This window comes from Diadema antillarum, unplaced genomic scaffold, assembly GCF_040938485.1.
Source record: "Diadema antillarum isolate AM-2024a unplaced genomic scaffold, OU_Dant_1.0 seq00001870_RagTag, whole genome shotgun sequence".
Lineage (NCBI taxonomy): Eukaryota > Metazoa > Echinodermata > Echinoidea > Diadematoida > Diadematidae > Diadema > Diadema antillarum.
In genome coordinates this window covers 257,855-270,323 of record NW_027272539.1, presented here as the reverse complement: position 1 = coordinate 270,323, position 12,469 = coordinate 257,855, and the positions used below count along the sequence as shown (strand labels likewise).

Sequence of the window (12,469 nt, the reverse complement as noted above, 5' to 3'; positions counted from 1 at the left end):
AATTGATGAGCACCATGCTCTCACCCCAATGGGGACTTCTAGGGCACCTATACCCCCAAATAAGAGAATCTAAACATTAAAAAAAAAAATCTTCCTTAAAATCAGAGATGCTTGAGTAATACATTAGTGACTGCACTTTATACTAGCTTATAGTGAATTCAGCGATGGCTCCAACGTGTTAGGGACTAAATTTGTCGCTAGTGTTTTGAGTAATTGAGTCCGTTTTCACGGTCAACCTTTTTAAAAGAAAACATGAATGAATATACAGATGGACACTTTACGGTGTAACCCCCTGCAGCCCTCAAAGCTGCCTCCCCCCCCCCCCCCCCAAATTATCCATAAGGTTCTGCAGTGGAAATGTTCTGCAAGAATGCCTGGAAGGTGAACTTGCAATACTCAGGCGAACGCGAGATCCCCAGGTCTCTTGTTGGTGATTAACGGTTTATTCTGAAGATCATCTCCCAAAGCTTAGTGTTGTATCATTTAAAGCACTAATATCGCAACTAAAAGAAGACAAAAAAAAAACCCGTTGTGACTGGCCTTGTTTGTTTTTGGAGTCGCCAATCCTCCACAGGAAACCTTAACTTTACGACCTGATTATTAAGGTCTTTTTAAAGAGTAAGAATATTCATATGACTAGTGATTTCACATGTTCACCCCATTTCTACGAGTAAACTTCAGTAAGAGCGTATTCCATTCACTTAGCATATTGCACCGAAGATCCCCTCTTTTTTATGACATGCTTCTGACGAACAAAAAATGTCGTCTATGACAGTTAAGTTTAAATCGCATCAAATATATAAAGTCTATGTGGAGTACAGAAAGCTATCTCACCACACTCAAACTCTTGTAGGTTGTACCAAATTCTTCCCGATGTTTTTATTTGGAAATCACTGATGAGGCTGTGCACGTGCTCCAAACTCCTCGTGTATCGATTGATACTGACGAGACCCTCCTCGTGTTTCACCCAGGCTACAATAACCGAATCATCTTGACAAACAGCTGGGTAGGGAACCATACCTTTCTCCATTAAAACATTCTCCTTCTTCCCATTACCACCAAGGCGCACGACAACTACTCCATGTGTCAGTATCAATTTCCCTGTGTGGTGAAAGGATAATAATTGCAGGGGTGCACATGTATATCCACCACATATCATACTTCTGACAGCCTTACCACCCTGTGGCGTAAATACCTGGATCTTCTTGAATTTGCTATAACCCACGTAGATATTATCATCTTTATCAACAGTGAGACCACCAGACCCTCCTACAAGGATATTCATCGTCTCAAACGTGACGTCAAGCTTCTCCCACTGTGGAGTGTAGAGTGACACCTCGTTAGTTATATCACGTACTACACTTCGGCCATCAGACAGGAATCCAATTCTCTGGACTTTGATATCCTTCAGCACGGTCTGCTGTAACTCGCCATCAGGAGAATAGAGATGAATTCCGCCATTATACGATCCCAACGCCATCTTACCGCCTGGTGCACGAGCGATACAGGCCATGCTAGTTTCACTGAGGAGCTCTGCGTCTGCTTTGACACCCCACGTGTAACCTTGCAACTCTCCTAGACAAAGTTCATTAAACTTCAAGGATCTAAGAAATGAAATTTTCCGAGCACGTTCTACCACACGTCTCGGCGATCGATCATCAGGATCATCTCTTGCCAGAAAACTCTTCAGGTTGTCACACAGCGTGTCGTGTGCAAACAAGGCGTCTTTCTCTAGCGGTACCTTTATACCGTTTGTTACCAGCTCTTCCATTACGTTCATTTGATGAATTGTTTGGTGACTCTCCTCCTCCATGACTTGTAATTCCTTGTCGATTTTTTTAGACCATTGTTTCACTTGAATTTTCAGCGCTTCTCTTCTGTCTAACAATAGCTGCATGTATTCCTCATACGTCTTGTCAATGTCATCATTGAGCTTTCTAAACATACTTGTTATTACATTGCGTTGTGTCTCTATGAACTCGATATGATTTTCAATGGTCGTTTTCTTTGCTTTTACTCCTTTTTTCAACTCCTTGATATTTTCCATCAATTTTTCCTCATGGATAGCTGCCTCTTCGATATCATGTCCTGCTTTGTAGTGTCTCAACATCCCACATTTACAGCAGACGTACTCCCGACATCTAGTACAGAAACACTCCTCGTCATCATTAGAATGTTTCTTACATTTCCGTCGCCTATTAAGCTGAGCTTTTCCCGAGAGCACCTCGCTCACGGATACCACTTCGTGGTTGGAGAACGGTTTCCAGTTAGAGTGGCTTTTCTCACAGGCTTTACACATATATTTCCCGCAGTCCTGACAGTAGCACACAGCTGGAGACTTGTCGTCCATCTCACAAACTGTGCAAGCTGGATTCTTAGTTTTTTCTTCGTTCACGAGAGAACTCAGCGGTACGCTTGTTTGTAACATACCCACATCTCCACTGGGTACGGACGTTTCTTTCCTGCATAAAGGGCATGTTATAGTTTGTTGGTTGAGCTGAGTTTGAAAGATACATTGAAGACAATGTTTGCAGTACGTGTGAGAGCATGTCAGTGATTTCGGTTGGTTCAAAATAGTCAGACAGATAGGACACTCCAGATTCTGGATGTTGGTCTGATGAAACGTTGCCATGGTGTCTGTCAAATAACAAATCAAACAAAATAGTGGTAAATTATTCACAAATACTAGAACAAGAAATTAGCATTACAAAAAAGTGAAAGTTTATGTGGAGCATAATGTTAGAATTTATGCATTCTAAAAACAGAAGGAAATAATGTAGGACAATTAAACTGATTTATTTTATTTTTGATATATTAACTGAGGATGCTTTATTTCCTGGTTCCAAAAAATATAAGCTGTGATATGATTTATTTCTTCTCCGTATTGCATCATTTACATTTTTAACAATATATGGTCAAACAAAATAGTATGCACAAATATGATGCTCAGTATGGCTGGATTCTACAATTTCAACAATTTTCTTTTCACATACATCAGTGACATGGTTACAATACAAGGGTTATGATTTACTATACAAAATTGTTTACTTGAAGGACGGAGATCACATGAATGTGTTTAGTGTGTCTGTCATAGGATGACATTGAATAAAATCAAATATTACTAGTTTATACTCGAAAGAAGTATTCGTAAAACAAGAATGACTTGCAACTGATTGGCAAATCATGTGCGTACGTACTCAAACAGGATTCGAACCTACACCTCCTTCCTGATCTCCGGACAGGCGTGTCGTAGATCAAGAGGGTGTAGGTTCCGAATCCTGCTCGAGTACGTACGCCCATGATTTTTTTTTATGCCTCCGCCACGAAGTGGTGCCGGAGGCATTATGTTTTCGGGTTGTCCGTCCGTCCGTCCGTCCGTCCTTCCGTCCGTCCGTCCGTAACTATCAAAACCTTTTGAGGTATCCTAATGAAATTTGGCATGTATGTGTATTAGGGGGTGAAGTTGTGCCTATCAACTTTTGGGTGCACATGCTCAAGGTCAAAGGTCAAAAGGTCAAGGTCAAATACATAAGATTTTACTATTTCCATCATATCTATGCAATGCCTGAAGATATTTTCTTGAAACTTAGTGTATACATGTATTACTCAATTAAGATTCTCTGGTGAAAGTTTGAGTCATGAGGTCAAAGGTCAAAGGTCAAAAGGTCAAGTAAAAATATTAAAACTTCACCTTTTTTCTCTGTACCTTGGAAATTGTTCAAGGTCTCTTCATGGAACATACATGTACTGACTGGCAGTGATTATCTAGAGAATTTATGGTTCATGGGGGTCAAAGGTCAGGGGTCAAAGGTCAAGGGCAACACTTCAAAATTTTAATGAATATTTCCTTCATGTTTATGCAATGCCAGCAGGATTATTATTTTTTTTTTTACACTAGGTGTATGAATGTTTAACCTAATAGAGATTCTCTGGGAAGTTTTTTTTTCTTTTGTTTTTGCCTCAAAGGTCAAAAGGTCAAAGATCAAGTGAAAGTGCTGAACTAAGTTTTTCTTCCATATCTAGGAAGTGGCTCAAGTTATCTTGAAACGTACTACATATTTATGCATCTTCTGCCTCCTTCTACTTTTTAGCATTCCTCCCCATTTCCAACATTTTCGTATACTTTCAAGTTTTCTGTAAACTTATCCTTTACTTTGTATAATGAAATTTATGTACTGTATTCAATTTGTGTAATATATTTATATGTTTTTGTTGGAAATGAAAAATAAATGAATGAAAAAAAAATGAAAATGACAGTGATTAGCTTATGAATTGAAGGGTCAAAGGCCAGATGAAAATGGTAACAAATTACTATTTAATACAGAAATTGCACTTTTTCTCCATACCTTGAAAATTTCTCAATGCATAAACGTATGAATGGGTCAAAGTCAAGTTAAAGTCTGTAAATCCCAGGTACATGCTCTCCTATTTATCCAATTAAACCTAGGTCAAGGAAAGTGAGCATTCATCACATTTGTGACAAACTTGTCATTTTAACATTTTGCCAATTTTGTGAAAATGTAATCACACATTGTCCACATGTACTATTTAGACCTATGAGGAGAATCATGCATTATGGCGGATGCATACCAGTCGCCATAGCGACATTTCTAGTTTTTTATTATTATTATGGCTACTACTAAAACAGTGAAAAATTCATTGCTTACGCTACGGTCGTGATCGACCAGTGACCACTAATTTTTACGGCATCGGTCGGTCGCCGCTGAAGTTTTAACGCAGAGTTAACATTTCAGCGGCGACCGACCAGTTTTCACTCTCCGTCCAAAATACCGCTCAGGTACTGACCTATAATCGAGTGGTCGCCGCCTAGCGATTTAGGGAACACAAAGTAGGAACATGAATAAACCAAGTTTTCTCGTGAGAAACTTCCCGCAGAGACCGGCGGGCGGCGGCCGGTACGCCTACGGGACACCGTCAGATGACCTATCGATCACCCGTAGATTTCGTAAAAATCGGCCGGTGGCCGCTGGGAGATCGTCCTGTTGCTAATGGGGCATCGTTCGCTGACTGCTCAGTCTCTGCTCTGAGAAGATCCTCATATTTCGAATTTTTTACCTAAAATCGACCGGCGACCGACTGGAAATCGACAGAGCATCGCTCAGTCACCTCCTTGGTTTTACAGCCTGCTCGACATCTCCAAAAACTGCTGAACGGTGCCAAAATCTCAGTGGCGACCGAGCAGGTTACAAATCGGTCGATCGCCGCTCTGAGTTGCGACCGTATAGCCTTGTTTACGTTTACCTTGTGTACGGTAATTTGTCAATCAGTTTACAAAGAAAGCACCTCGACAGAAGAATTTCATCAATTTGAATATGATGATTACGATACACTAATCAAGATTTATTATATTGAGGCATTAAATTCGAGGAGGCAATGGAGGGATTGCCCTTTTAAAATCTTTATTCATTTGTACAATATATAAATAAGCCTATTTCTATTTGAACGCTTAGAGTTCTCTCGTGAGAACTTCGATGACATGCGTTCATTATTTAGGGTAGCATCCTTGTGATTGGAAGGGTGCTGTTCGTTATTCCGAAGGTTCGTTAATCGGAACATTTGGGGCGTTATTCCGAAGATTAGTTATTCTGGAGATTCTTAATCAGAAAAAGAAATTCGAAATAAAGAACATTCGGAATAACGAGCTGTAACCGATTGGAATGCTTCATCCTCAATTCTGGATGACAGACCTGAAGAGGTCTGGTCTGCACCAATTAATCCGTTCTATACAGAAACCTGGTGGCCTGCGCATGAAATATAAATCTATGGTCATTTTGGAAATCAACATGGAACAGGTTTTTCTATTTGGCATACTGTCAACTATGTTATGTTAACGTAGGTTGTGGATTTAAACATTTTAACAGCATCAGCAAAATCAAACAAAAACAATAATTACCCAACAAAGGGGATTGAGTTGAGTATATTAATAGTGATCATGCGTTACTTGTAAAACTACGCGTTACGCACAATATTTAGGAACACCTGAATGTGATAATTGTTTCTTTTGCTTACCTTTATTACTTGTATTCCGTATTTCCTGGATCAATACTGTTGATTTCGGTATGTCTCCGAAGTGTATGTGGACACGAGTTCACGATCTGATGTCTAATCAGCCTGTAGGGAGGTGCTCACAAATTAGACTCAGTGTGGTCTTACTTTGAAGACTCAAACAAAATGAAATCATTAAGAGTTTGTTGTTTTCAACAGAGACATGTATGACGCAGTACTCACAAAATGGCGGCGTAGCTTCCAAAGGAATGTTTGCATTCTTTGTGACCTTTTCGCTCTGACCTATTATATTCATATAAAATGGGTTTTCCCCTCATCCAACACACACTATTGTGCCTACAAGAAATCACCACGCATTCAATGATGAATTTTCATTCCATTGTACAGTGAGCTGTTCATGCATACGACAATGGACAAGCAAGAGGCATATTGTGGGATTCCATTTTATGTTTGGCTTCAATTAGTCAGGCTGTGTGTGCGTGGGGGTGGTGGTAAAAATTATATTGTGAGAGTATTGTTCTATGGGAGAAGACAACGGGGTATACCCTCACAAGGGCCTACCGCTATTTCATCGCGTATAGGATGATAATCTGAGTAAAATAAGAGAGAATAGTTTGAAAACTTATGTTATGTATTCTTTTCGTGTATAATTATCAGCTATCTTTACTTCCCCAGACTTTTAAAACTATAACGAAGAGATCCGCTGAAAATTGGTTGATAATAAACTTTATTGTTGGGAGTTTGGCATAATCATATGGAACTGCCCTCGCTCGCATGTTATTGACGGTCAATCGCCACCATCTGTGCGAGTGTGCGTGTTTATTCGTGTGTGTATCTTTGTGTTTGTGGGGGGGGGGGGGGTAAGATAATGGATAACTGGTTATGGATAAAAATGGGCGTATCTCGGAGCCGTTCCACTCTGCACCCCAATTGTAATAGGGCCTATTGATAAAAGTGGAGAGGCGCATTTCAGCCCCAGCCGTCCTACATGATTGAAATGAAAATATAGACTAAACTTGATTCAGACGTAAATATAAATTCCATAATATATTTCGCCCTCTTGGCATGTCAAACCAGAAATATTGTAATATGAAATCCCCTCGATTTCTGAAAGAACTGGGGCAACCTGGTATACACTAGATAAGACTACCGATAACCAAACGCCAGACCCGAGTTCGAATCCAGCCCAGAGCTTTCGTTCTTGGAAAAGATCTCCACCCATAATTTCCCTCTCTACCCAGGTGTATAAATGGGTACCTGGCAATGGCAGGGTAATAATAATGGCAGGACCCTCTGGTAGAGCAGTGGCAACACTGTAACAAGCTTCCCTAGGTAGAGAAAGTCTCATTATTATTATTATTAATATTATTATTATTATTATTATTATTATTATTATTATTATCATTATTATTATTATTATTACCATCATCATTAGGTAGTATCAGTAGTATAGTTGTAACTGTCCTGATACATACAATAGTGTATACCTTGGTCCCTATCAGCTTCTATGGTGGATAGTAATTGCGGTTCATGTTTGTGTCGTCTTCTTCACACCGACGACTCACTGCCTGTGTGGTAAACCTATAACACTGGCTTTGTCGATGACACACTCGAACGCTCACCACCATCAAGCCATGTTAGTAAAAATGAAAAAGCAGAGAACACCGGTCATGCCTGCTGTTTATCAATCATGAGTTGAGAGGCTTTTATTGTTGCCAAACAGCTATGTGGAGAGCCCCTCAGCTATAATACATTGAATGTTTTCTCCTCGTCTTCCTCTTCTGCACTAACAATCTCATCCCTTTTGTTATAATGATTCGGGACATTTCCCATTCAGAATGAATTGCCGATACAAACTTACAGTAGCAATCAGCGAGCTGATTTTCAACAACTTGTTAACTCGTTTTTATAAGGGAAATATTTTGGCCTATTGGGGATATGACCTGATCTCATCACAACAGTATAATCTACTCCCTGCGATCAGAGAGGAACTACTTCCAACCGATCGGGCTGCTAGCCTGTTTACATAACTTATTTTTATGTATTGTCTGTGTTTAGAGGCAAAGTATGGTCGAGTGTTCACTATTACCCAATCACTGTAGCCGTTAGAATTACGTAGCTTATACATGTACCTCTAAAATGCGTCTGGCTGACTTTCAGTGAATTACACAAGAATAATACTTTAAGCGTATCACCATCTTATTTGGACCATAATAATGTAATCTTTTCTCTTGTTTATGGAAAAGTAGCGCTGACTAGTTGTCGACCCTGAATGTATTACCTCCCTGATTAAAGTTGCTGCCGCCTTCTATGAGATTTTACATAAGCCCAAGAGACAGGGTTATAATAATAATACCTCTTGTCTGTTGTAGTTCAGATGGGGAAAGACCTACTAAGCTCTGAGACCTTTGATGTGAATTTGTGTTTGTTTAGTATTTGAATTGAGTAAATTGGCATAGAATTGGACATTCGTATGAGACCTAATGTTACCGTCTGCAAAAGACTTCAATTGAATTATTGTAGGAGCGGAGGTAGGTGTTAAGGTCAACATCCGTCATTGAGCTGTAAAACGTACGATTTTTTAGGGGGTTAATTTTGTTGATTGACAACTCCCTTTCAGTTAGGTTAGTTCGTGAGACAATCTGGCGAGGATGTGTTAAAATTATGCTAAATCGATGCCCTTTACCAATTTTTATCATTACATGTATTATATCAGTTTTATCTGTGTATCATTTCTTTTGTTTTAGTTTCCATCAAAAATTCGCATTTACCGATGGGACGACATACTTGACATTGTGTGAAAAATGAACCGGTATGATAAAGGATAGGGAGGAGGAAAGGGGTTACAGGCGATGACACACACACACACACACACACACACATGCTCGCACATATTCACATATATTAGCTTGATGACTTGACGTAAGAGTTGATTTCACCATAAACTTTCGACATCGTTGAAACAAGCATTTTTTTTAATTTTTATTAGTTAGAGTCACTGTCAACATGTAAACAAATTAATTCCCTTGTTTGACATACGCTGATACATAACAACCACACAGACAGCACGCATATTTCATACTCACATATTTCATCAACTGTATGCATTTACACCCATCAAACGAAAACGGCAATCAAATACAGAAAAAAAAGGTCAATTAGAACAACAAGAAGCTTGCAAAATACAGGTCACCTGGCGTAGATTATGTCCTTTTTACACTGGAGGTATACATACCCAGCGACCTGTGCAAGGAAACAATTTTCAAGAAAAAAAAGAAACTAAGTAAAAACTATGGAATTGTACTGGCATGCACAACCGCAGTGAAACATTGAAATGTTTGGCGTTAAAAATGCACAGAAATTGTTTTTCTTTTCTCTTTTCTTTATTAACTCATATTTAAATACATGGTGGCCCGTTCAATTACGTGATCTTCCACGGGGCTCTGTGTTGTAAAATAGAGAATATTTTGAACCTTGAAATCTGTCAAACAAGTCATAAAATTAGAACAACAACAACAACAACAACAAAACCCACAAGAAACACATGAAGGTGATTATTGCTGTCATATGATTACATTACGTATAGCTGAAAGGAAAAAAAAACATATTACTTCGTGGAAATATGTATAGGGTAGAATATGGATATGTAAAAAAAAAGAACAATTATTATCAAATTGTAACTGGATCCTGTGTGTGAAAAGCCAAACAATGCAAAGTCATTCTCTAAAATGATACACGACATTAAAGAGCTTACTCCCGTGCAAACATTGTGGAAATCCTTTTAACGCATTAAAGCTAGACATTCTGTACTTGATATATTGGATAATTTGAAGTTATGCTGAGAGGGGCCTCAAAGAACACGGAACATTCTTGTTATAAACCACCACCAACAACAACAACAACAAAAACAACAACAAGTATATCTGGTTTACGCAGTACAAGTAGGATTGTCAATGAGTTTAAATCGTTCTGTTTACTGGCACTACAGCTGCTGCTATAGACGAGGTTCCGTGACAAAATTTTCAAAGTATTTTTTGGACTTAGTGATTTTTTGCCACCAGAAATAAAAAACAAACAAAGGGAAGTAGAACATTGTAAAGTATCAAGTGAGTGCAAGCATACAACAACAGCAACAACAACAAACATACCAATTGAAAAGGCAGAAGAAGCAAGGAGTAGTACACGAACTGACTAAATTACGAGTTAAATAGGCAAACATGTTTATTTGATTTATTTGATTAAAGATACATCGGGTGAATTTACATAGAACCCTTATTGTTTCTGTTTGTTGTTTTTTTTTGGAGAAAGTTGAGAGAAAGAAAAAGGGAGGGACAAAGAAGTAATGATATATAACGAGATGAATGAATGATCGGATTTCCTTTCTTCCTTTCTTCTTTTAGGTCTGCATACCCCCACGTAGCTGGTGAGCTAGGACCAGACGGGAAGCCAGCTATTAATTCCCGAATGTTTTATATTTTAACCCATGACTAACGCAACAAATTTTGCTTTTAATTCTTTGAATAGTGATGAATTTTATTTTAAATATTATTTCCAGTGTATATGAAGATTACATATCCGATAAATACAATACCTCAGCACAAGAATTTGAATATAACTTTGACTCAAATGATCCAGTCCAGAGTCCATCGTGTGTTTATTTGACCGAAAATCAGTATAAAAATCGGATCACGAATACAGTTGGTGAAAAATTTTTGTTAGCTCACTTTAACATACGCAGTATCAACAAAAATTTTGATAAGCTGCGCTTACTTTTAGAAAACCCAGATCATAAATCTTGCTCCATCATAGGGTTAACAGAAACATGGCTGAACTCTAATATCAGTCATTTATTTTCTTTACCCGGATTCGAATTTGTATTTAGAAATAGAAGCGAGAGAGTTGGTGGTGGAGTTGGTTTGTACATCTCAAAAAAATTTAAATATATTATACATGAGGAGATTAGTGTTATGAGCGATGTACTTGAATCCCTTTTTATTGAATTGATAAATCCACATGGAAAAAACATTATGATTGGTGTAATTTACAGGCCCCCTCGTTCGAATTTAAATGATTTTTTGACTGTTTTGCAGGATTTAGTACAAAATCCCATGATACTTAATAAAGATACATTTTTGATGGGCGATTTTGATATCGATCTCATGAAATATAACTCCCAAAACACTTCAAAAGAATTTATAGAAACATTAATGTCTGCTTCGTTTTTACCATTAATCTCCAAGCCTACCCGTGTCGCCAGCCAATCGGCTACCCTCATAGACAACATTTTTTTGTAATGTTTTTCCACTTCCTGAGTCTGGTATCGTCCTCTCAGACATCACTGACCATTTTCCTATATTTGCTCAGGTACCAATTAAACTGATTAAACAAAATAATTATCATAAGCGTCGTAAGATTACTGCAGATAATCTTATAAGTCTTCAAAACAGTTTAAAAGAAATAGACTGGTCTTCTGTATACAACACTACCGATGTCAACTTGTCTTATGACTATTTCATATCTACTCTTACCTCCGAAATCGATAACCATATTCCCCTGCGTAACATAAAAAATAGATATAAGCAAATTCCAAGACTCCCGTGGATAACCCAGTCTATATTACGATCTATAAACAGGAAAAATAATTTGTGTCATAAATATAGATGTAATCCCACTGAAAAAAAATAAGAAAAATATGTTTCATACAAAAACACACTCACCAAATTATTACGTACGCAGAAGAAAATGTTTTATGTGAGTCAGATAAGCAAATACAAAAATGATATTAAAAACACATGGAAAACATTAAAGAATGCTATGAATACATCTAACAATTCATCTAATATTTCTGAAATTCGGTGGGGCAATGCCTCCAGCAACACTCCCGCTGGCATGGCGGAAATTTTCAATGACTTTTTCTCTTCAATTGGAAAAAATCTTTCTCAAAATATTCCTCTTTCTAGTAAATCTTTTAATGATTTTTTAGATACACCAAACTCCAAAACTATATTTTTTGACCCAACATATAAAGAAGAAATAATAAAGATTGTTGCTAATTTGAAAGAAGGAAAAAGTCCTGGCCATGACGGAATTGACAACTATTTGATAAAAAAACATAATTCCTCAAATAGTGGATCCCTTAGTACACATTATCAACTCATCGCTTACAACTGGCCATGTGCCAAATAGCATGAAAATTGCGAAAGTAAATTCCTATCTACAAGAAAGGGGAGAAGGATGATGTCAATAACTATAGACCCATATCTTTATTATTTTCTATTTCTAAGATTCTTGAAAGAATAGTTTATATCAGGACAGTACGTTTTCTTAAAACCTGCGACATACTCTCAAACTTTCAATTTGGATTCAGGGAAAATCACAGCACAACACACGCACTACTTGCCCTCATTGACAAAGTCACACACGCACTCGACACACTTTCACA

At 37.9% G+C, this 12,469-nt stretch overlaps 1 protein-coding gene across 1 annotated transcript; it reads right to left on the bottom strand.

Annotated features, from left to right (window-relative positions):
• Positions 1-332: 332 nt before the first annotated feature.
• LOC139712877 (uncharacterized) lies at positions 333-6,255 on the bottom strand. Its single transcript, XM_071624657.1, has 2 exons — positions 6,031-6,255; positions 333-2,637 (listed from the first exon to the last, which is right to left on the bottom strand). The coding sequence occupies exon 2, from the start codon at positions 2,630-2,632 to the stop codon at positions 782-784; it is 1,851 nt and encodes a 616-aa protein (XP_071480758.1). The 5' UTR covers positions 2,633-2,637; positions 6,031-6,255; the 3' UTR covers positions 333-781.
• Positions 6,256-12,469: the final 6,214 nt, after the last annotated feature.